General features: G+C 44.4%; 1 protein-coding gene across 3 annotated transcripts in view; it reads left to right on the top strand.

Annotated features, from left to right (window-relative positions):
• Positions 1-25,490, top strand: part of USP31 (ubiquitin specific peptidase 31) — a 46,157-nt gene that overhangs the window by 18,692 nt on the left and 1,975 nt on the right. For all 3 annotated transcript variants that reach the window (XM_036279262.1, XM_036279263.1, XM_036279264.1), the window contains 9 exons: positions 3,856-4,033; positions 6,716-6,827; positions 7,434-7,528; positions 9,383-9,460; positions 10,125-10,254; positions 14,350-14,469; positions 16,687-16,912; positions 20,251-20,409; positions 23,474-23,626. In XM_036279262.1, coding sequence (XP_036135155.1) covers positions 3,856-4,033; positions 6,716-6,827; positions 7,434-7,528; positions 9,383-9,460; positions 10,125-10,254; positions 14,350-14,469; positions 16,687-16,912; positions 20,251-20,409; positions 23,474-23,626 — 1,251 coding nt within the window. The remainder of the gene's footprint in view (positions 1-3,855; positions 4,034-6,715; positions 6,828-7,433; positions 7,529-9,382; positions 9,461-10,124; positions 10,255-14,349; positions 14,470-16,686; positions 16,913-20,250; positions 20,410-23,473; positions 23,627-25,490) is intronic.

Raw genomic sequence — 25,490 nt, forward strand, 5'->3', positions numbered from 1 at the left:
GAGTCTTTCTTTCCTTGTTAATTTTTTGTCTAGAGGATCTATGCAGTGATGTCAGCAGGGTATTGAAGTCCCCTGCTATGGTTGTATTGCTGTCGATTTCTCTTTTGAAGTCCTCCAGAAGATTTGAAATATATTTTGGTGCTCCTATATTGGGTGCATATATGTTTCTCAAGGTTATATCTTCCTGTTGGATAGATCCTTTCAATATTATGCAGTGGCCTTTTTTTGTCTCTAGTTATGGCCTTCATTTTTAGATCTACTTTATGAGATATGAGTATTGCTATCCCAGCTTTTTTTCCCTTTCCGTTTGCTTGGAAGATTTTTTTCCATCCTTTCACTTTCAACCTATGTGAGTCTTTTGTTGTGAGATGGGTCTCTTGTAAACAACATATATATATGAGTCATGCTTTCTTATCCAATCAGCTACTCTGTATCTTTTGATCGGTGTATTCAGTCTATTTACATTTAAGGTTATTATTGATATGTACTTATTTATTGCCATTTTGGCTTATTGTGGTTATATTTTTCTTCCTATTTCTACTAATTATAGTAGTCCTTTTAACATTTTTTGCAGTGCTGTTTGGTGCTAATATATTTCCTTAGCCTTTTTTTTTTTTTGTCTGGGAAGTTATTTGACCTTCTATTTTGAATGATAGCCTTGCTGGGTAGAGTAGTCTTGGATTCAGATCCTTGTTATTCATGACCTTGATTACTCATGCTATTTATTCCCTTCTGGCCTGTAGTGTTTCTGTTGAGAAGTCAGCTGATACCCTAATTGGTGTTTCTTTGTAGGTAACCTGTTGCTTTTCTCTTGCTGCCTTTAGGATTCTCTCTTTGTCTTTAATTTTTGGTATTTTAATTACTATGTGTCTTGGTGTGGGCCTGTTTGGGTTCTTACTTGGGGCTCCCTGTGCTTCTTGAACTTGAATGTCGTCTTTCTTCACCACGTTACGGAAGTTTTCTGTCACTATTTCTTCAAATATATTCTCTAACCCTTGTTCATTTTCTTCTTTTTCTGGAACTCCTATGATTAAGATGTTGTTACGTTTACAGTTGTCCCACCGTTCTCTTAAGCTGTCTTCCTGTTTTTTCCTTTTGGTTTTCTGATTGGTTGATTTTTTTCTATCCTGTTTTCTAATTCACTGATCCAGTCCTCAGCTTCCTCTACTCTGCTGATTATTCCTTCCAGTGTGTTCTTTATTTCTGCGATGCCATTCTTTATTTTCACTTTCTTGGTTTTCAGTGTTTCTATATCTTTACTCATGCTGTTGAGCTTCCTCAAGATCATGGCTCTGAACTCTACCTCTGATAACTTGCTTAACTGTATTTCATTAATCTCATCTTCAATAGAGTTCTTTTATTCTTTCATTTCGGATTTGTTTCTTTGTTTCATCATTTTGACTATCTCAGTGGGTTTTGTAGCCTGCCATATTTTCCCTGCAGGTGATGGTATTCTGTTTGTGGCTCCCTCTACTGGGTTTGGATGAGCGTGGGAGGACCCACTTTAAACACCACTGTCAAGTCTTACTTTCCTGGTTAGTTTTGCAAGTCCAGGAAAGGTTCAGTTATCCTCTAGCTTTTTTCCTGGAGGCCATTAGTCTCAGTTACTTGATGAGCCTTGGGTTGTAGCCCTCAGCTGAATGAAAAAGTCCCTCAGGTGTTCAGCATAAGAGGATTTCCAGAGAGTGGGGCAGATGATGGCTGTTAATGAGCCTCAGTTTGCATTTCTCTGGCTCAGCTGGCTGGGGTTAAATCTCCGAGGGAGGGGCTACTGCTTCCCACAGAGGTCCAGGAAGGAGTAACATGGCCACCTTCCTGTGTGGCCACGACTCAGCAAAAACTCTGAGCACCCTCCAAATCTCGGGTGTCCCCACAGAGTTCCAGTCCAGTCTGCTCTCCTTCTGCCAGAGCCCAAGGTGAGTGGCTGTAGCTAATTTAGTGCTCCGTCCCAGCCCTCTGTGCTGTGGAGCTGGCTTGGGATTTTAGCCCAGAGGGAGCTGCTCACAGCTAAAACAGCTGCTGTCCGTGGCTTCCAGCCCGCTTTCTCGTTCCTCTGCGACCTACTAGGCTCAATTCAGTGTCTTTTTTTCCTGTCCCTGGTTATATGGTCCTCTCCAGCTGTTTTTCTGTTGCTTTTTTCTGACGACTTGTCTTTATTTTAGTTGTAATTCCAGGTTGGTCCTGGGAGATGGTCTGTGTAACTTCCATTCACTCTGATGCCATTTTGGAATATGTAGTCATCATTTTTAATCCTCACCTGAGAATATGTTTTTATTGATGTTTAGAGAGAGAGGAGGGGAGGGAGAGAAACATTGATGTGAGAGAGAGACATTGATCTGTTGCCTCCTGTATGTGCCCCAACTTGGGATTGAACCTGCAGCCTCTTTGTGTATGGGATGATGCTCCAACCAACTGAGCCGCCCTACCAGGGCTATGTATTTGTCATTTTAAATTACTCTAATGCTGATGTACTTTCATAGGTTTCAGCATTCTTGTATTACTGGATATTTAGGTTATTGCAGATTTCTGCTATGAATACTTTTGTGTAAACACTTTATTTTATTCTCCTTCTGGTGTTGTTATTATTATATTTTGGGTGGTCATGGTGGTGGAGGGCTTCGTTTTTCAGTTGGATTATCTTTCCTTAGGCAGTACTTTCAAAGGATTATAGAAATTAACAGTTATTTAGTCAGCATTTATTGAGTCCCTACTGAGTTCAGGGTCTGTTGCTTGGTGCTGAATTGCTGAGTGCCTCTGATTGACAGATAGCTCTGTTTTGGGACAGTTCTGAAGACCTTGCTTTCATCAGTCAGTATAGTGCCTACCAAACACGTATCTTTGTTCACTTGAATATAGGTTGATGCGTATCTTTGTTCACTTGAATATAGGTTGATGCAGTTTAGGCGATTGTATTGAAGTTCTGTAGTGGCTGTGATTCTAGTTAAGAGTAATTTTTTTTTTAAATCATCACCCTAGGAGATATAAATATATATATACACACATATATATGTGTATATATATGTATATATATATTTAGTTTTTAGAGAGAGAGGAAGGGGAAAAGAGCGAAACATCAGTGTAAGAGAGAAACATCGATCAGTTGCCTCCCTCATGCACTCTGCCTGGGGATCAAACCTGTAAACTCTTTGGTGTATGGGATGATGCTCCAACCAACTGAGCCACCTGGCCAGGGCAGATGTGGTTTTTTACAAGTCTGGCTCTTAAATCAGGGAGAAGAAATGGCATTGGAATGTTGAAGATCATTTCACTTGTACAGTATTAGCCTTTATTTTTTACTTGAAAAAAATTTTTTTTTCTTTATTGATTTTAGAGAGTGAGGAAGGGAGAGGGAGAGAGAGATAGAAACATTGATGAAAGAGAACATCGATGGGTCGCCTCCTGCATGCCTCCCACTGGGAATCAGGCCCACAATCTGGGCATGTGCCCTGACCAGAAATTGAACCGGCAACCTCTTGGTGCATGGGTTGATGCTCAACCACTGAGCCACGCTGGCTGGCTATTTTTTACTTTTAATAAAGTTTATTGGGTTGTTGGTTGTGTGGCCACACTTTACATTTGTTGTGGCAAATAATCTCTGCAGACTTGCCCTTCTCACACTGGAGGTTTAATAGTCAGTTTCTGACAGGTAAGGCCAGTTTAAATAATAATGCTAAAGAAATGATCTGAGTGGCTAGAGGAGTCATCTCAAAGCAGATCATTTGTTCCTTCTTTCAGTTGTAGTTTAAATTATATAATGACAACTTCTTAATTTCTCTATTGGGTAAATTACTTTGTAATGAATGAATGAAAAGAATTTTAAAGAGATGAAGTAAGTTGTTTTTTATTTTATTTCAGGAATCCACTTAAACAACAATCTGAACCACTTAACATTTGGCTTGGACCATCATAGACTGTCTTCTGCACACGCAGCAGCAAAGCAAGGGAAAATGGACCTGCCTGTGGCGAGAGCAGGGAGCGACAAGATTGTCCTGTTAGTGTGCAACCGTGCCTGCACCGGGCAGCAAGGGAAAAGGTGCAACAGCTCACTTTCCAATAACTATGGAGGCTTTGAAAAGTCTAATATTTTCAGATGTTTCAAAAGTAGGGGTAAAAACATCCATACTTATAGTAGTAAGTTTTTGATTCTGATACTTAGAAAGAATATGTGTCTAATCTGATCTGATTTGAGGGATTGGCAGGGAGAATTATAAAATTGGGTAGTTTTTTTTTTGGGTGTGTGCCCCCAGCGGGAACTGAACCCAGGAGTCTCTGGTTCGCAGGCCGATGCTCCAACCACTGAGCCAAACCATCCAGGGCAAACTCAAGTAGTTTTAAAGCCTCCTGTCACATGTCTATTTCCAGCTCTTGCGGCCCAAACCTATACACCTATATCCAGCTACTTTCATAACAGCTTAAAAAAAATCTTAACAAATATTAGGCTCCAAACTGAGCTCCTTCTCTCTCCCTGCACTCCTGGCCCTCCAGTGTTTCCTGTCTCAGCAGTGGGACCTCTCTTCACTCAGCGGCATAAGCCAGAAAGTCAGGAATTGGAAATCTCGCATGTCTGTTTCCCTCTGTGAGAACCTGTGGAAGTTTCAGGCTGTCTTTTTTAAAAGTAGGTTTTTATTGATTTTTAAGAGGGGGAGAGAGAGAGAAACATCTATATGAAAGAGAAACATCGATTGGCTGCCTCCTGCACGCCCCCTACTGGGGATTGAGCCCACAACTCGGGCATGTACCGAGACCAGGAATTGAACCAGGGTTTCTCAGTCCATGGGCTGACACTCAATTCACTGAGTCACAGTGGCTGGACCAGACTGTTTTAAAGTAACCTTATCACAGTAGTGATGTTACCTGAGTGATAACAAGCAAGACGTGGATTTGTTTAGGGAAGAAGGGACTTGGTATTTCTAATATTTGTCAGGGTAGCCTTTATATTAGCCTTTTTTACAATGTTGCTTTGAAATAAGTTTTTTTTTTTTTTTTTAAAGATGGTAAATAATGTAAGGGCAAAATGTGTTGATTTGTGTAGTTATGATGTTCATGAACAAATACTTGAGCATTCACAGTATGTTGGGCACTGTTCTAAGCACTTAGGCTACAGAAGCTGTCAGTCAGGATCTGCCTTTGAGTGAGGCTTACACCCTAATTAGGACAGAGTGGCTGTAAACAAGGGAACACATTTGACTGCAGTCCTTTCCACTTTGAAAGATTCTAAAACTGGCTGGGATGATAGCGTGTACTGGGGTTGGGGACACTGCAAATTGCGGTAGAAAGGGAGGGCTGGGAGGGCTTTCTTGAGGAGGGAGCCATTGAGCCTGAGTGAGGAGCGGGGTGAGCTGTGTGAGCCTCTGGAACAGCGTCTCATGAAGAGGGAACATCGAGTACAAAGACGCTGAGCCTAGAAGGAGCTTGGCATGTTTAAGAGACAGGGGAAGGGATGCTAGTCTTTTGAAAGTGAAGACATGGTCATGAAAAATGTGGCCAGACAGTTTACACGTGCTTGTTACTTATTTCATGTCACACTCATTTTTAGGCAGATAGGTTCACTGTTGGGTGCCACTGTGTGTAAACTGTTTTTTATTAGGAGTTGGGTTTCTTGGTGATCTTAGCACCTGTGCTTTGGCTTGAGTCAAGGTTTATCTGATTCCTTGTTGTTCGTTCGTCATTCATTCATTCATTCATTCATTCACATACTAAGCATCTACCGTTTTCTAGGCATTGAGATTTGGGCTACTAAGATAAGTAAATCACAGTTCCTTCTGTTAGATAACTCACAGTGCATCGGTGGGGGCAGAAGAATGATCAGGCAGTGTTAGTGCAGTGGTGCAGAGAGACAGGGAACAAACTGACAGGGTGCTTCCTGCAGAAGCATACCTCACTGGTCTTGACGTGGGTGAGTAGGACCTAGCCTAGAAGAAGGCAGGGAAGGCTTTCCAGGCTGAAGGAATTGGCTGAACAGAGACCTGGGTGTGTGAATAGGACACATTCAGGGCACACAGCAAGGAGCTCTGAATGGCTGGAGCTTGGGGAGATGGAGGTCAGGCCAGTGGTTCTCTACCTTGCTGCATGTTAGAGCCACCTGGGGAGTTTCTAAAAAATCTCAGGCCACCCACCAGAGTGACTGCAGCAGGATCTCTGGGGGCTGGACTTGGGCCTTCTTGTTTACAGCTCCCTCAGTGATGTCAGCTTGCATCCACAGTGAGAACCATGGCCCTGCCTTTCATTCCCCAGTACCTGACAGCCCTGCACTGGCAGGGGCTTTTCCCTGAGGCGAGGCGCTGCCTTTCAGTGCCTTCTTGTTGTCAGACTGTCAGGGCAGGGCCTCCTGCCTGCTCGACCTTCCAGTCCTGTCTGCTCTCTGGCATTAACCCCTTATGTTTGACCCGTGCTGTTTGCCAGGCTCCTGACAACTCCCAACTTCTTTTCTCATCATCTCCGTTGATCCTGTCCTCTTGCTACCTAATATCCTAGCATCATGCTCCCCCAGAAGCCATTTTGGTATAAGAGCTGTTAAATTTCATTTGGAAATCTCAGCTTCTCTTCTGACTTTTTCATCCACTTATGAGACTTACTATTAAATTTCCTGTTTGTTTTGTGAACAATCCTAAAACCAATTATATAGCGATTCCATTTAAGAAGGTCATGAGTAAGGAATTGCAATATTAAAGGAATTGCTGTAATTTAGGGTGATTGAAATGTTTGTGTGTCTTAGGTTTGGACTACCTTTTGTGTTGCACTTGGAGAAGACAGTAGCCTGGGACTTGCTGCAGAAGGAAATCTTGGAGAAGATGAAATATTTCCTGAGGCCCACGGTTTGCATTCAGGTGTGTACGCACTCTGGTACTCCCGGCCCATCATGGGTCTACCAGTGAAGAATCGGCCTTTGCAGGGAAATTCGAAGTTTAGGCCTTTGCTTTAGGGAAGATGGACATGGAGCTGAAGTGTTGGGAAGCCCTGGTGCAGAGCTGTTCAGTAGAGTCAGCTGTGTTCAGATTTTCAAGACTATGAACTTAGTCCTCATTCTAGGAAGCAAGCTGCTATTTGGGTTGGTGAGAAATTGGACAAAGACTGCAAGGTTTCCCTTTCTAAGATTTGTCTAATAATGTTTAGCACATGAGAAGTTCCACTTTGTAGAATGTCTCTGTATATTTTCAAAATTACGATTTCATTGTAAGGTATCCACGGGAAACTTGTATTTAATGTTCCACTAACGCCACATATTACCTGTCTTGCATAACATATTTGATGTGCAAATTGCATTTGGGAACATCATATTTAAAGTGTATCAGAAGCTCAATAGCTAATGGAACATCATGGAGGAGCATTTTGCCACAGTTTGCTCCCCCTCTAGCCTGCTTTGGAAATACCACTGTGAAGCAGATGCCCTTGGAGAGAAGTCCAGCCTAATTTTTCTTCACCATTTGATGCAGGTGTGTCCATTCAGCTTGCGTGTGGTCAGTGTGGTGGGAATAACATACTTGCTGCCCCAGGAGGAGCAGCCCCTGTGCCACCCAACAGTAGAAAGGTAAAAAAATCCCCTAGAACTTCACATGTGCTCGCATGTAATTTCCAGTGATGTCAGGTATAATTTCCACACAAGTGTGGCAGGTTCTTTAGGCTTATTTAGAAATTAAGTACTTATTTTACTTTTGAGTCATATTAAGGTATAATATGTTTTAGGATCTGTTTGAAGTCAGAAAAGCCTGGAGTTACTCATGTTAGGAAAGCAAATTACTATATGTTCCAGGACTACTGATAAATGACACTTACATATTCACCAGGATTGATGTTTCCCAAAGTAGAGTTCCAGTCATACCACTGCTCCTTGCAATCCTTGCATGGTAACCGGTGTTGTAAAAGACAGGTTCCACAGTGCGTGAATTATTTCAGTTTGAACCCTGATTGTTTCCCTCTGTTAGGCCTTGCTCTTCTATCCACCATCATAAACCTTCAGCCGTGTCCACGCACTGAGCAGTGTTTGGACACACGATACTATTTCATGTGCCTTTGCGTGTGTTGACAGTAATTTTCCTCTGAGCCCTTTTCACACCGTCCATTCTGCCCCCCGTGGTCAGGTTAGTCACTGCACTATGCTCCCCCTGTGACTTCTGCATACTTCTTATATTACAGCACTCTACTGTATTAAAATAAGAGTTATGCATGTATGTGCACTGTACATATATGAAGCACATAAAAGCTCATGTTACTGTTTTTGTTATAATGATTTTTTTCAACTTATGTGGTAATGCCTGCATTTCAGGATTTCAAAAGTCTACAACATGGTTCTGTTTGAAAGGTCACTGTTTGGTTTTGTTGTTATTATTTTCTTAACATCTTTTTTTTTCTTTCTCATTCGAGGACATTTTTCCATTTTTTGTTCAGATAGAATGGGAGGGAGAGACAGAGACAGAGAGACAGAGAGACAGACAGAGAGAGAGAGAGAGAGAGAGAGAGAGAGAGAGAGAAACACTGATGTGAAAGGGACACATCAAGTGGTTGCAACTGCTGAGCCAAACTGGCCAGGGCTTAACATCTGTTTTTAAAAATTGATCTTAAAGGAAGGGAGGGGGGAGAGAGAAACATTGATGTGAGAGAGAAACATTGATCAGTTGCCTCCCATACTCGCACTGACTGGGGATTGAACTTGATTGAACTTGTCATGTAGTTATGTGCCCTCACCAGGAATTGAACCTGCCACCTTTTTTCATGTGGGGTGACACTCCAACCATCTGAGCCACACTGGCCAGGGCGAGTCACTGTTTGGTTTTAGAGATGAGAGTTAATAGATTAGATAATGCTTCAAAACATTGCAAAGCATAAGAAACTTAGATGAGTAGTATTGACTGTTACTCCTGAGTTTCTCAGGAGATGGAATGAGCCAAGGCACTCAGTGGGCTTTATGAAGGAAGGAGGTGGAACTTGAGCAGGACCTAGCAGAAGTCCAGTTTGGTATGGACAGTGTCCAAGGACAGGCATGGTTTATGGGGAGTGGGGAGGGGTGCAGGAGCAGACCTTGTTCCCAGAGAGACTGGTTGGTAAGAAATTGGACAAACAGTTAGAAAGGTCATGAAGAACATCTAAGAATGAATGTGGATAGCCTTATAATAGATTCTGAAGTTCTTCTAGTCTCTCCATTTCTGTACTGGGCATTTTAATTTAAGGATTTTTTTTGTTTTTATTTTTTTAGTTCAAATGTAACTACTTATTATATATGGGGTTATTATAATGGTCTCCCTAGAAACTTTTTCTGGTGGAAAACGAAGATTTTTAGAAATCACATGATTTCAGATTTCAGATAAAACAATCATATTTAAGTAAAATAATTTATTTAGAAAATAACATGTGACTCCCCTCCCCATCCCCATTCCCTCTCCTACAGGGCATTAAAATCTTGTGGACCAGGTGGCACTGCTCATGTGAAATTAGTGGTAGAATGGGACAAGGAGACAAAAGATTTGTGAGTATTTTTTACTTAGTATTTATTGAGTCATTGTTTTAATTATTTAAAAAGCATATCTTTGCCCTGGCCAGTTTAGCTTAGCTGTTGAGCATCGGCCTGCGGACCAGAGAGTCCTGGGTTTGGTTCCCGCTAGAAGCACATACCACCAAAAAAAAAAAAAACACAAAAAAACCATATCTTTGATCTTTCAAATTAACTGAAACCTAAATCTCTCCTCTTTTTAGCAGTTTAGTGTCCAGTGTGTTGCTAATCTTTTATTTAAGTAGTTTATAATTTCTCTCCTATACATTCTGTTGTTTGTTACTAATGAGACAGAAGCTGTATATTCATATATATATTATATATTTTTATTGTAAGTCCAATTACTTTGATTTGTATTATAGGCCTATTAACTCTAGTGAGTTACGTGAGATGCATGAGCTTAGTTAACAAAGGATGCTAATATATGAATGAGCACAGTTCATGGACAGTCCCAGAAAAACCAACTCCAGGTTATTTCTTCTTGAAAATAACTTTATAGATAGAAAATTTTTCAAGAACACTTTGGAACCTTGAAAATTGCTTTCTTACACATTGGTCTTTTTGGTTATGAAGCTGTGATTGTATTTTGTGTCAGTTTTGCAAGATATTTTCTGATAAATGCTTTGTCTCCCATTGGCAGCTTGTTTGTAAATACTGAAGAGGAGTATATCCCTGATGCAGAAAGTGTCCGTCTGCAAAGGGAGCGTCATCATCAGCCTCAAACTTGCACTTTATCCCAGTGTTTCCAACTCTACACCAAAGAGGAGCGGGTAAGAGCTGGGCAGCATTTCTTGGGTGGTGCAGTGGTAGGGATGAGGGTCATGGTAAGGTGACAGTGGAGAAACAAATTATGTCCCAGAAAGCTCCCTAGTAGTTTTGCATTTATGTAGGTTCTACACATGTAATGGGTATATTTGTGTTATTTTTTTAGGACTTTCACACAAAATTGTTTTAAGTTTTAGAAAAACTTGTTAATTGAAGTGCTCTAGAAATGAACCTTTGTTGATAATTTTTTTCCTTTTAATGGTTAATAATAAACTTACTTTTTGGTTTTAATTTACAAATTTTAAATCATTTTCCTTAGTAACTAGAACAGTGATTCTCAACTTTTTGGTACTGAGAAGATAAGTGTGAGGACCCATTTAAATTTAAATTAATTTTAATGAAATGAAATTAAAAGTCCAGTGCTTAGTTGCATCAGCCACACTTCGAGTGCTTGGTAGACACATGGCTGTCACACTGGGCAGTGCGCACATGGACGGTTCTGCTGGGGAGTGTGGACGTGGACAGGGTTCTGCCGGGCAGTGTGCTTTAGACCACCTAGCACAGTGCTTTGCAGGTAGTAGGGACTCGGTAAGTATTTGCATATAAGGATGGAAAGATAGACAACAAGTCTCTGTGGATGGGGCTCTGGCCCGTGTGGTCTCCCCAGGTTTGTGCACCTTGAGAAACCTTGACTAGGATACTTGGAGTTCATCTGGAGTTGATGTTTAGGATCATATTTTTAAAAAATTGATGAGGTGGTTGGAGGGGAATGTTGATTTGTTGTCCACTTACTTATGCATTCATTGGTTGATTCTTATATGTGCCCTGATTGGGGATTGAAGCTGCAACATTGGTGTATTGGGAAGATACTCTAACCAACTGAGCTACCTGGTCAGGGTAGGATCAGTGTTTTGACTACTGATTGTTACTGCTCTCTCTAAATACATAGGGAGTTATGCAGTTTCAGGTAAGAGAGTTCTTGAAAGTTCCTTTTTCTCTGATGGTTGGTTCTATCAAATTTTAGATATAGGTGTCTGGTCAGCCCCTGTTTATATACTTTGAGTTGAGGTGTTAGCCTACATAGGAGACGTGCCATTTCCTCTTTGGCTATCTCTGATGCGACTGAAGTCAGCCTGAAATAGGTACCCAGGTCTGTGACCACATGTGTTCTCTCTCTCGAGTTCATTAAGGACAGTTGAGGACAAATATTTATCTATCCTTTAAATATTTGAAATGTTTTCATCTTCCCACTTGAGATTTTTTTCCACCAAGTTCATAGCTAGTTCCTTTTTTTTTCCACTTTGCAATTTCTAGTCTTTATGTTTTTTAATTAATTTATTTTTGTTACAGATGTTTCTCCTTCTTCTCCCATTGACATCCTTCTCCCAATCCCACCACCCATCCCCCTCTTCTGAGGTTCGTCAGTCTGAACCCTACTTCTATGTCTCTGGGTCTGTTTTGTTCATCAGCTTCTGTTGTTCATTATATTCCACAAATAAGTGAAATCATGTGATATTTGTCTTTCTCTGATTGGCTTATTTTGCTTGCTAGTTCCTTTAATAATAGGTTTCATAAGAAATCGTTTTTCAGTTTGGAGCTTATATAAAATAGTTAATTGGCTTTGGAACCTGTTGATTGCATGCTCGGTGTAGCACCTTATCCTATTTAGTTTTTTTTTTAATTGATTTGGGAGATGTTTGAGAATGGCACAAACCTTAGAGGTGAGCAAACCTACTAGATGACAACACTGGTATTCTACAGAACCTCTCACTGATTTAGAAGGATGAATTCAAGCTAGCAGGAGCCATTTTGGTAGGGATTCATTCATTCGGTAAATGTTTATTGAGTCCATACCGTGTGCTAGGTCCTGCACTAGATCCTGGGGATTTGGCTGGACCAAGACAGACAGCATTTCTGCCCTCAAACAAGGAAGTAAAGGAAGCAGACGTCATGGGATAGGCAGGAACTGGCAAGGCTGAGAAACAGAAACGAAGCCAGTGTAACTGTAGCATGGGCAGGGGAGGGAGATTAGAGACTCTGTGCTGGTCTCTGAATGATCTTTAGTATCTGCCGTGGAGCCCAGCTCATAGAAAGCATTCGGTACGTGTGTGCTGGAGTGATGGAATAAATGAGAGTTACGTAGGGAGTTCAGGCATTGCATTAAAAAATAACTACAAATACAGGAGAGGAGGAGGTGTGACTTGGCTGGCAGGAGGCTGTGTGACAATCACTTTGGGGGTGGTTGCCTGCATGCTCAGTATTGCTCAGCAGTGTCATGTGGGCATTAGCCACTGTTGGCCACCTTAAGATTGCTTTAGAAATTGTCCAGAATTCAGAGAGGGAGGTCACCACTCTTTTCATTACCTTAAATGTTCCCTGTTAAGACCGTGGCAAACTGGGCACAACCAGAGAGAATGGATAGGAATGGCACATCTGGAAATCATGACATGGCTGAAGGACTCAGGCAGTTCAAGGACCATCCTGGGGAGGAGAGGGTGGACTTAATTTTATCTAAAAAGCAGAACTTAAAGATTGGAAATTATAGGGAAAATGATTCTGTCTTCACACAGGGAAGAACTTTGTAATGGATTGTCTGGAACAGGAGCAGCTGCCTGCTGAGCTAGCCCCGCTTCGTGTGTGCAGTAGGGAGCTAGACTGGCGGGCCCAGTGCGGTCTGCAGGGCGCGGAGTTCTTGTAGCAGTTTACAGCTAGATGAGTACGGGGATCAGAGAGGTGTTTTAGACTGGTAGTTACTAGACGTTGTCACGACATTCTTAATGTATCTTACGGAAGTGTTGTTTGTAATGTATTGGCAAATAAACAGCGTGCCCCTTTACCACATGCGCTGGACTGGCTGCATGTGTGTGGACTGTCACTGTGTCACACAGATGTGGACTTACCAGATGGCAGGTTAAGTCCCCTCCAGTCTAACTTTCTGGTTCACTTGCACCCACCCAAACTTTTCCTGCAAATATGATTGGGTCTCCCTGTCATGAAAAAATCTCCCTCAGTTCTGCACCCTTTTAGGTGTCCATGCTTGTTTTTCTCCTCCTCCTTTCTGCCTGACTTCACCATTAGTGGTCCCAGTGCTTTCCTCTCTCCTCCCAAAGCCCTGGTCTGTCTGATCATACTCCTCACTCTGCTCTTGCAGCTCAGTCTATGCTTGGCCTCTCCGCAGGGTTGGTGTCGGCAACCCTCCGTCCTCACTGCTCTGGTTTTGGTGTGCGTGGAAGGAAGTACTTCTGATGTCCCTGGTTTTCTGACTCTTGTCCTCAGGCTCTGCTGGTTTCCAAACTGTTGTGCTTCCCTTGAAAATAGGCATTCCCACGGTTCTGTCCGTGGCATCTTTCTCTTCCATCTCAGTGGTCTTGGCCTTCCAGTCCTTCCTGTGGCCTCCCTTACCTCACTGTGATATGGTCGCAGATCTGATGCAGCTTCTGATTTCCAAAGCAGATAAGAATCAGTCCCCTGTTAGTATCTACAACCTAACCCCATCCAGAATCCCTGACCTGCAGAGATGACACCTGTAGATGTAGGTGATATTTTAAAAGATTGTGTCGGTAGCAGAAGGGGATGATAGTTTGGAGCAATTCAGTGCTGGGGCAGAGAGGACAGTTAGATTGGGGACCATCGAGGAAAAAAAATGAGTGAGGACTTTGAACTCAGGTGGTGGTAGTCAGGGTTAGAAGGAGGAGCCAGGACGAGAGATGGCAGAGAGAACGAGTTTGGGTGGACAAGGAGCGGGAAGAAGATGGAGGCGTTTGAGGGTTTGTGATGACTCCCAGGGTCTGCCTGTGCTGGGTATGCCTGGTTCGCTGAGACAGGACAGGAGGAGAAAGGGGTCTCTGTTGGTGGAAAGGTGATGAGTTTGGGATTATGCTGAGTTTGAGGTGCTTCAGGGTCATTCCTCTAGACAGTCATTGTTACTTTCTGCAAATGTTTGGGTGCCACTTTCGATGATGTTTTTCCGTTGAGTCCCATCATGTGCAGTTTCTGGAGAGATTCCGAGTTGCCCCAGGCACTGCCCGAGAAGAGTCCAGGTGTCTCTGTCAGAGAGCCTTGCCCCGAGGAGTGCTTAACACAGTCCTGCTCGCTTTCAGCTGGCCCCCGACGACGCCTGGCGCTGCCCGCACTGCAAGCAGCTGCAGCAGGGGAGCATCACGCTGAGCCTCTGGACCCTGCCCGATGTGCTCATCATACACCTGAAGAGGTTTCGACAGGTAAGGACAGAGCTGTGACCACCTGGGCTGGGTGGAGTTCTCTGGTGTCTCTGTTTGATCCTGCACTCCTGTCGGAGTGTTACAGACACACATCTGCCCCTTGTTGGGCGTCACCCTTTGTTCTTTCCAAGCAGAATTAGAGTGTCCTGTGACCCTTTAACCCTACTCATTTCAGTTCATACTGTGGATGTTTTACTTTGTTCTTGAACATTTGCTTTGTATTTGTAAATACTGTGCTTAAATTTTGGTCAGTTACTTTGGATTAAGAAAAAAAAGTAGAGCTCCTTTTTGGGGGGCAGGTAGAATTATGTTTCTTCCTAAAGTAATAATGGGTGTCGTCCTGCTCCCAAGGAGCGGTTGTACAGTTGGGGAAATGAATCAGAAACATGTAAAAGAAAGTCTGCTTTGAGTTATATTGCTCTGTGAGTCAGTCCATTTTTCCAAAATAGCTGTCTGTTCCCTGAGGTGACGGTGGTCCTGGACAGCCCCATTGTAAGAGGGCTAAGTGGGAGGTAAAGGGTAGAGGGGTCTCTGAGGCCTTGCTTTAGGACGTTTTGTATCTGAGATTGGGGTTGGCATTTAGTGGGAGTGGGGTGTGAAAGCCCTGCGGCCTGAGGCGTGTGGCCTGCGAAAGAGGCCAGCAGCAGCCAGTTTGGCTGGAGCACCAGAGAGCTGGAGAGAACGGTGTGAGTGGAGGTAGATGGCGCGGGGAGGGATGGGTTGTGCACACACAGCCTTGCAGGCACAGTGGGAGTCTGATGATGGATTTAAGCTGAGAAGCAACAGCACTACATTTATGTTTTGAAGAGAGTATTCGGGTTGCAGTGTGGAGAATTAGAAGCGACCAGAATGAAGATAGCAGATCTGAAGGGGCCATTGCAATCATAGGGGTGGGGGAGGGATGCTGATGGCCTGGACTGCAGTTGTGGCAGAGGAGCTAGAGAGACCTGCAGAGGTTTAAGAGATGCTAAGGCTTGCTGATGAAGTGGACATGCCATGGTTCCAGGGCTGGGCATTCACATAGAGGTTGGGGACCAGCTGTGTCCCAGCTGCACACTCCCATTGGGATCTGCAAGTGGGTAGCTGATTGAGGGTTGGGACCCCAGCCTTCTCTGTCTCCTTCTACACACACAGCCTCATTTATTTTGCTTTCTGTTTCTTTTGAAGGCATATCATCACTCTTCCAGAACCCTGGACTAAAAACTGCAAGGGCATCTTTGACTCTCCTTTCTTGTCCCTCTCACCTGGGCAGTCACCTCTTCTGCTTGGTTCTGCCTCTCCGGTGCCTCCTGTATGTGTCCCCCTCTCCTTGTTCCTGCTGTCCCGCTGCCAGTTCAGTTTTCATACTTTCCAGCTGTTGCAGTTTCAGTGTCTTTTAACTGACTTCTTAACCTAGATGACTTTTTCTGCCATGTTTTATGCATTTACGTACACAGTTCTTCACCCACAGCTCTGATGACGTCACCGCCTCAGAGCCTCAGTACTTCCCCCTTGACTAAGAGCAAAGTCCAAATTCTTGAGCCTGGCCTTCCTGAACACCAGGACCCGTCCTGCCTTTGTCTTATGAAAATATTTCTTCCCTTAATAGATCTATATCTTCTTGGGGTAGCCACTATCCATGCCCGATTCATTTTTTAAAGCTCCTACAGACATGGGAAACATTCATCTGACAGTTGTATTCCACAGGATTTCCCTGTAGACTTCTGGAAAATATAGACTACCCAGGATTGTCACTTAAATGAATGTATTAAGCTAAAGGAGGGTTAACTTTTCATGCCACTGCCGGAGGGGTGGGTAAGAAGGGGCACTGCTCACTGAGTGGCCGCTCTATGCCGGGCACTGTGCTTGTCCTCATATGTCATTACTCCATTACCCTCATGCCTCTGTGACAGGTATCAGGACGAACCACCCGAAATGGTCAGTTGGTGAGTCAAAAACCTGAAAGTCCGTTATCAGAGAAGAAATGGAGACTCAGGGAGGCTCATTGCCCCTTGAGTGTAGGGCATTGCTGGTTCCACTTTAGTGATCTTAAAACCTGTTCCTCCAGACAGTCCAGACTGTTAGTTCGTGTCTGTATATTGTGTGTGTCTTGGAAAACATCACTCAGGGAAAGAAACTCAAGCCCCTTCAGCTGCTAGAGTTCACATTCCACACTGAACCCATTCAGCTTTGTTTGCATGAAAATATCATCAGGACTTGTTTTTCTTCTTGTGACAGGAAGGAGACAGGCGTATGAAACTTCAGAACATGGTCAAGTTTCCCTTGACTGGCCTGGACATGACACCTCATGTGGTTAAGAGAAGCCAGAGCAGCTGGAGTTTGCCATCCCATTGGTCTCCATGGCGACGACCTTATGGACTCGGGAGGGACCCTGAGGACTACATCTATGACCTGTATGCTGTGTGCAATCATCATGGCACCATGCAAGGGGGGCACTACACAGGTCTGCAGTGCGAGAGGCTGGGTGTCTGTGCGGACGATTCCTCAGGCGTGTTTGCTTGTGACAGGGTCACTTGGCCTTAGAGCCTCACTGCCCTTTCAGAAGCCAGTGTGCCAACTGTGAGGGCAGTTTTTGTCCTCTGGATCTTCATCCAAGAGCAAACGAGCGAAAGTTCTTTTCCTGAGTGGGCCCGTCGGTGGTGTCTGGCTGGCTGGGGTGTGCAGATGGATAGCACTGTCGGCCCCCTGGGCTCTGTGCTCCCCTGTCCACACTCCCCACTCACAGTTTCGCTCTACTTCCTGATTTGGAGCGACTGTGAAGCACCTTTGTAATGTCTTTAAAGTGATTTGGAAAGGTTTTTCTTTCTGTATCAGGTTACATTTACTCTCTATCTTTAAAGTAACTATGTTCATCATGAAATTTAGAGACTTGAGAGAGGGAGAAAGAACAATTCCATCATCCATGAGCTTATCAGTCAAAAACCACTGGTAACAGTTTTTAAAATTATGATAAAGTACACATAAAATATACCATTTTAACCATTTTTTAAAAAATCTTCACCCAAGAATATTTTTTCCATTGACTTTTAGAGAGAGTGGAAGGGAAGGAGGTGGGGGGGCGGAAAGGGGGGGCTTGAGAGAAACATCTATGGGAGAGAGACACATCAATTGGTTGCCTCCTGCACGCACCCCTACGAGGGCTGGGGATCGAATCTGCAACCCAGGTATGTGCCCTTGACTGGGAATCGAACCTGTGACCCTTTGGTCTGTGGGCCGATGCTCTAACCACTGGGCAACACTGGCCAGAGCCATTTTAATCATTCTTTTTAAACTTTTTTTTTAAGTCTTTTGTTCATTATTATTTTTTTTTCTTGATTGATTTTAGAGAGAGAGGAAGTGAGAGGGAGAGAGAGAGAGAAACATCAATGAGAGAGAACATCGATTGGCCGCCTCCTGCATGCCCCCCACTAGGGATCGGGCCCACAACCTCGGCATGTGCCCTGACTGGGAATTGAACCAGTGACCTCTTGGTGCATGGGTCAATGCTAACCACTGAGCAATACTGGCCAGGCCATTTTAACCATTCTCGACTGTATGGTTCAGTGGCATTAAGTACAGTCACAACTTTATGCATCATCCATGTCCAGAATTTTTTTATCTTAAGAGGAGCTCAGATACCTTTTACATTCTTCCCCTTTCCATGCTGAGGCCATGCCACTGCTTGTCTGGTCTTAGATTGGAGAACACTTTAAATATCTCAGCATTGTTGAATTAAGGACACCTTGTGTGTAAGTTTTCATTTGGAATGTTTACTGTAATGTCTTTATTTTGCACTGGCTATACCTATAATCACATGGTACATGTATGGCTAACTCATGTAAGGATTCTAAAACAGTGCTTTCTCAAAGTGTCTGTGATGAAGAACCTGTTTATTTATTTTTTTTTTGAAAATTTCCAGTCTTTCTTGAACCAATACTTTTGCAAAAATGTAAATAGAATATCATGGTAGTGTCACATTGCTATAAGTTTTCCAGTGCTTTTCTCACTTTTGGTGTTTCTCTTGTGGAATGCCACAGCCTGCAAACCACAATTTGAGTAGCGCTGGTCTAGAAAACACTTTAGTAATAGTGCTAGAAAGAAAAGCAGATAACATTATTTTATAATGTGCCCGGCCTGTGTGGCTCAGTGGATTGAGCATTGTCCCATGGACTGAGAGGTCCTGGTTCGATTCCCGGTCAGGGCACATGCCTGGGGTTGCAGGCTCGATCCCCAATAAGGGGCGTGCAGGAGGCAGCCAATCTATGTTTCTCTCTCACATCGATGTTTCTATCTCTCTAAAGAATCAATAAAAACATTTAAAAATTGTTTAAATGCATCCTTTACCCATTAATGAATTACCGCGCTCCTTTTCACACTGTGGCTGGGGACAGACCATCTGAAGGAAGCAGACTGAAGCTAGTGCAAGGTTTCTCTGTCACCTTCCCTTGGGCGTGTCCCCTTACAACCCCACTCCCACTCCAGAAGAGCAGCCACTGACCAGCCCACTGCCATTTCCCTGGCCCCATTTGCTGCTTATAGCATCATTTCTCTCCCTTCTGCTTCCAGAGAGTCCAAGCTGTGCATGACTTCCTTCCCTACAAGCAGGAGGGAAGATTCTCACTCTCCTCTTCTTTTTCTGGACCTGTCTGCTGTAGCCCTTTCTCACCTGGGTTCCCTTCATCTCTTTGGGTTCAATGCTTGCAAAAGTGGTTGTAGCCTATTGAAGAAGTCACTCCTGGTGCCTCTCTCAGGACCTTGTGTGCCCTGCCCTGGAGCCATACTAAGTCCGTTTCAGTGGTCAGCTAAATATTGTAGCACTTCTTTACTCCCACCGCAATAAGTAGGTGTTTTTAGAAAGTGTGGTAGGAATGTGCTTTTCTGGATCAAGTTCATCACACCCCTTGATATCCATACAGGATGATATAAGCACTAAATTGTCCATTCCTGTGGTGTTTGAATGCTCTTTATTTCTATCCCAGACTTAGAACTGGCGAGAAGGCCACACGCATGCGTGAGCTCAAATGTTCTTCGTTTGCCAGGGACCTTCCATGGGCGTTGTTTGTGCTATCCCAAAGGGAAGCAGGGTCGGGCAGGGGACTAGATAATTCTGAAATGAGCTGGGCCCTGTCCTTCACCAGTGGCATGACCTTGGGTGAGCTGGTTAATCTTTTTGAGCCACTGTAAAATGGGAATCATTGCAGAACCGATCTCATAGGATTAAGTGCCATGTTTGGCACATATAAGTGCTAAACAAATGGTAGCTGCCGCTGTTATCCATTAATATTATCATTTCTAGTTCTGTTATTCTCCGTATCTAATAAATACCAGGCTGTTCCAACATGCTTAATCAGGGTTTCTCAGCCCCGGCAGTGCTGTCAGTCCGGGCGGACAATTCCACATGTGAGAGCCCGTCCTGGGCATTGTAGGATGTTTAGCAGCATCGCTGACCTCTGCCCACTAGATGCCAGTAACACCTTCACCCCTAGGTTGTGACAGCCAGAATGTCTTCAGACTTTTCCAGTGTCCCCCGGGGGTAGACTTGTCCTTGGTTGAGATACACTAGTTTAACTAAATAATTATATTGTGTTTCCTAAGATTAAAAAGAACTTTATCCATTCAGAATTTCTTGAAACATTTTGCCTGAGTGTGATATGGAATTTGGGTTTTTGCTCTTTCTCTGTTACTACATGCAGCCTTATAAAGGTCTTGAGCTATTTATATGAGCCAAAGAAATGGTCTCTGTGGGTAGAGGGGCCCAGCCAGTGCAGCTGCCCCGGTGCTAACGGTGACTCTCTTTGCCAGCCTACTGTAAGAACTCCGTGGACGGGCTCTGGTATTGCTTTGATGACAGTGAGGTGCAGCAGCTGTCGGAAGATGAGGTCTGCACACAGACGGCCTACATCCTCTTCTATCAGAGGCGGACTGCAATACCGTCATGGTCAGCCAACAGCTCAGTGGCAGGTAAGGTCGACCCTGTTCCTAGGCAGCTTTTTCTAGAACAGAAGATTGTTATTAGTGGTCTAGAGAAATTCTCCAGAATCTGTCGTCTGTGTCCATTGGTTATCCTTATATGCATAAGTTCTTTGGTTTATCTCTTTCCTCTCCCCCGCCCCCTCCTGTGAAGTTTGTCAGTCTGAACCCTACTTCTATGTCTCTGGGTCTATTTTGTTCATCACCTTACTTTATTCATTATATTCCACAAATAATTGAGATTATGTAATACTTGTCTTTCTCTGACTGGCTTATTTTGCTTAGCATAATATTCTGAAGGTCCCTCCATGTCGTCTCAAAAGATAAGAGATCTTTCTTACAGCTGCATAGTAGTCCATTGTGTACATGTACCACAACTTTTTTATCTACTCATCTACTGATGGACACTTGGGCTGTTTCCAGATCTTAGCGATTGTAAGTAGTGCTGCTATGAATATGGGGGTACGTATATTCTTTCTGATGAGTGTTTCAGGCTTCCTAGGGTATATTCCTAGAAGTGGGATCACTAGGTCAAATGGCAGTTCAATTTTTAATTTTTTGAGGAAATATTGTTTTTCATAGTGGCTGCACCAGTCTGTATTCCCATCAGCAGTGTACTAGGGTCCCCATTTCTCCACACCCTTGCCAACACTTGTTTGATGATTTGTTGATGGCAGCCATTCTGGCAGGTGTGAGGTGATAACCCCTTGGTCGTTTTAATTTACATCTCTCTGATGATTAGTGAAGTTGAGCATTTTTTCATGTCTCTTGGCCATTTGTATGTCCTGTTTGGAGAGGTGGCTATTTGGGTTTTCTGACCATTTTTTTTTTTTTTATCCTCACCCGAGGACATTTTTCCATTTTTTGTTCAGGTAGAGTGGGAGAGAGAGAGAGGGAGGAACAGAGAGAGAGAAACATCGATGTGAAGGGACACATCGAGTGGCTGCCACCCGCACAACCGACAAGGGCCGGGGACAAACTGCAACCGAGGTACGTGCCCTTAGCGGGAACCAAACCCGGGCCTCTCAGGACCGCAGGCTGACGCTCTAACCGCTGAGCCAAACTGGCCAGGGCTTCTGACCATTTTTAAATTGGGTTCTTTGTCTTCCTTTTGTTGAGTTGTATGAGTACTCCATATATTTTGGAAATTACCCCTCACATTTGCATTTAATCTTGAAACCAGAATGATTGCAGTTAAGGAAATGGTGATGGTGTGTGTGAGCAGCTATGAACCAGCAGAGTTTCCAGGGAGGTGGACTAGTGCCTGGGAGATTCACTTGTGGGATAAAAGAGCTAAAATATAGCATGGCACATACTCTGAAAGTAGAGGGAATGAGGGATTTGGAAATACAAAGGAGACTTGGCTTTGCCATATTTTGGTTGGGTTACCTTGGAGCATGTCCCATCCAACGCACATATTATCGTCTGTAATTCTGGTGTAATAACACTGCCTGCCTCTTGGGGTCATTGTATGCATCAGTTTAGGCAAATGTACCTTAAAGCCTTTTGTAAAGGGGAAAGCGTGGTTAGAAATAGCCTCCCCACCTCCGTAAGATCGGCCTATTCTGTTATGGGAGAATTGAAGGCTGTGATAATATTAGATGGCTTGAGTTTACCTTGATGGGTCTAGTCTGTTAGTCTGTTGTTTTAATAAGTGCAGGAATCAATGCCCACACTTGATGTGGGTTCAGCCCCATGCAATCTATTTTATTTTTTAGTCCTCACCCAAGGATATTTTTCTATTTATCATCAGATAGAGTAGGAGGGAAGAGGGGAGGGGAGTGAGAGAGAAACATTGATGTGAGACACATCAACTGGTTGCCTCCTGAAAGACCTAATCAGGGCCGGGGACGAACCACAACCGAGCCGAGGTACATGCCCTTGACCCGAAGCTGATGCTCTAATTGCTGAGCCAAACCTGCCAGGGCGCCACATGCAATCTAAATAAGGAGTGCATGCTTCACAGTGCAGGGTTTGAGTTTAAGAGCACATGACAAGACTGGGGTGTGGGAATGTGCTCAGGTTAGGGAGTATTAACCCCTGCTCTCCTTGAGGCTTGTGAGGGCTAAGTTAGAAGCTGCTGAAAGGAGGTCTTTCTGGAGCAGAGTGACCCCTGCTGGAGTCAGACCCACTCCCTCCCATTGTACCTATCTGTCTGCCACTCACTTTGTTAACAGAAATGGAAACCCCAGTGCTCTAAAGCCTGTTCCCAGTGCTTCCCAGAGTCTGATATGTGCTCATACATGACACCCTCTTGAGGGCAACTTGAGACTGTCATGTTGCTTCATGTTCTCAATTTCAAGAGCAATTGCTGTTACTCTAATATATATTTAAGGGCATCCTTGGGACAGACAGAACAGGTTGACATAAAGCCCTATGTTTGTGTATATTAATATTGTGAAAATGATTTTAAACATTAAAAAAAATTTTTTTTCTTTACTGATTTTTAGAGAGAGAGGAAAGGAGAGGGGGAGAGAGAGAGAGAAACATCGATGAGAGAGAACATCGATTGGCCACCTCCTGCATGCCCACCACTGGAGATTGGGCCCACAACCTGGGCATGTGTCCTGACTGGGAATGGAGCTGGTGACCTCTTGATGCATGGGTCAACACTCAACCACTGAGCCTCACTGGCCAGGCTGTGAAAATGATTTTGAAATTCAACAGTGAGGCTAAGAAATTAATAGGGCCCTGCGGCTCTTTTTTTTTTTTCCTGTGTGTCAAATATTATGGCAGGTACTCGGAACAGTACTGATGTGTAGTGCTTAATAAATATTTGTAAAAGGGATGAATATGAGTGATTGTCTATGTTCTGTTCTATAGCCAGCCCTTGACACTTGCATTTTATACTGCAGACGTGGGTGGGAGTCTGCTGTCCTTCCTTTTCGTCTCAGCAGGGGCTTCGAAGCAGGCACGCTGGGGTCTGGGAGTTCCTGCTCACCTGGCAGTGAGGACATCAGCTGCCTCCAGCTCTGGCAGCACCTGCATGGGGGTGTGTGCTGTGTAGGCCAGCCGGGCCCTGGCCTGACCGCGGCGCCCCCTCCCTTCTCTGCAGGCTCCACGAGTTCCTCCCTGTGCGAGCACTGGGTGAGCCGGCTCCCTGGGAGCAAGCCCGCCAGCGCCACCTCGGCAGCTTCCTCCAGACGCACCTCCCTGGCCTCGCTGTCCGAGTCCGTGGAGATGACCGGGGAAAGGAGTGAAGATGATGGTGAGTGTGTGTTTTGGTGATATACTTCTAAGAGGCAACTCACAGACAGCGCAGGTCCCTAATGCGTAGGAACCAAGTCCCAAGAAGGTTGTGGGTCGCGCTGCATAGTGTTCTGACTACCAGTACGTGTGATGTGAACTGGGTGTTTGCTTTTTCTCTCTGACCTAGGACTTCTTTCTTCTCTTTCATCATTTTTGACTTGAAGGCTTGGAGTTTGGAGGCCGGAGCCTTAATTCTGTACAATAATGAATACTTTTTTTTCAAAGAGCTTTTTAAAATCTTCAGAGTAGCTGTAAGGGGACTCAGTGCAGTTGTGACTTGTCCGGGGCCACCTGGGGACAGATTGCCGTGCAGGGCCTGGCAGGGAGTCCCCGGCCTGCTCAACTTCTCACCTTCTCACGCTGCTTCCCTGAGAGGAGTCTGTGGCATGTTCCTTTTGGTACAGGAGTGTCTAGAACAAAAACTTGCCTCTGCTGGAGATAGTTTTTGGGAATTCTGAAAATAAGCACATTATAAAAACTTTGGAAATCTGATAAAAATTGAACTGCTCTGTTTTACCTTCACTTACCACTTGAGTAGTGGCAGCAGGGCCCTTAGTCCCAACAGGGACCCCGGGTGGTGTGGGAGCGATCAGGCAGCCAGCACTCCGACAGCTGGAGCAGGAGAGGGTGAGCTCAGCTTCCAGAACGAGCACGGTGACTCACCTTCCAGCAAGCCTCACTCTGCGGCCAGCGCTTCGATGGCTGTGGTCAGTTTCTAGTGGTGATGGGTAATTCTGAGAACATGGAATGGAGGAAAGGCAGGAGGCTGGGAGAGCTGTGCCAGATCGGAGGTGTGCTGCACCGCATCAGCTCCCCCAGCTCTGGCGTGTTGCTTCCCCATTTGTGAGAGTGCTGGGCTGTGATTGCCAAGCTCCTGTGCAGCTCCTGACATGATATGAAAAACTGGCCAGTGAGTCTTGGCTTGTTCAGGTAGAGGTTATTTTCAACGCAGCCTTTAAACGTAGACTTCATTGTCACTTTAACAGTAAGTCTAGATGTGGTTTGCCCGGATCTATTTTTAACCAGTGTGGTTGGAGAATCAGTACCCTCTCAAGTGTCATTATCTTCCAGTGGTGGTGGTGCCCACAAGACGGGGCCTGTCTCCTAGGATCTCCTCCAGACAGACTTTGACAGATTCCACAGCTACAGTAGCAAGTGTGTATAGAATTCAATGTGGAATATTTTCTTTGGAAGTTTTAAGTCGCTCAGGATAGGAATACATTGTTTCTTTAGTCCTTTGCATGGATCTGCTCTTATAGTCAACAGTGACACTGCATGTGCATTGAGTGTGGGGCTAGGGCTGTGGATCTGGTGTTTGCTCTGCTTCTGATTATTCGTATCATCTTGGGCAGAGACTTCCTTCTGCGAGCCCCAGATGTCCTGAGTAAGTTGAAGAAGCTGGATCAATAGCTCACATTTATTGAGCATCAGTGGAATGCCAGGTGCCTTACTGGGCACAGGATTTTTTTTTTTTTTTTATCCTCACCCGAGGACATTTTTCCATTTTTTGTTCAGCTAGAGCGGGAAGGAGAGAGAGGAAGAGAGAGAGAGAGAGAGACATCGATGTGAAGGGACACATCGAGTGGCTGCCACCCACACGACCAACCAGGGCCGGGGACAAACTGCATCCGAGGTACATGCCCTTAGCGGGAACCGAACCCGGGTCTCTCTGGACCACAGGCCGACGCTCTAACCGCTGAGCCAAACTGGCCAGGGCGGGCACAGGATTTTTAAATATTTTATTTAATTCTCATTGTAGCCCTGGGGGTTACAACAGGGGTCAACAAACTACAGCCCCTAGGCCAAATGTAGTCCCTACCTTT

This window comes from Molossus molossus, unplaced genomic scaffold, assembly GCF_014108415.1.
Source record: "Molossus molossus isolate mMolMol1 unplaced genomic scaffold, mMolMol1.p scaffold_m16_p_3, whole genome shotgun sequence".
Classification (NCBI taxonomy): Eukaryota; Metazoa; Chordata; class Mammalia; order Chiroptera; family Molossidae; genus Molossus; species Molossus molossus.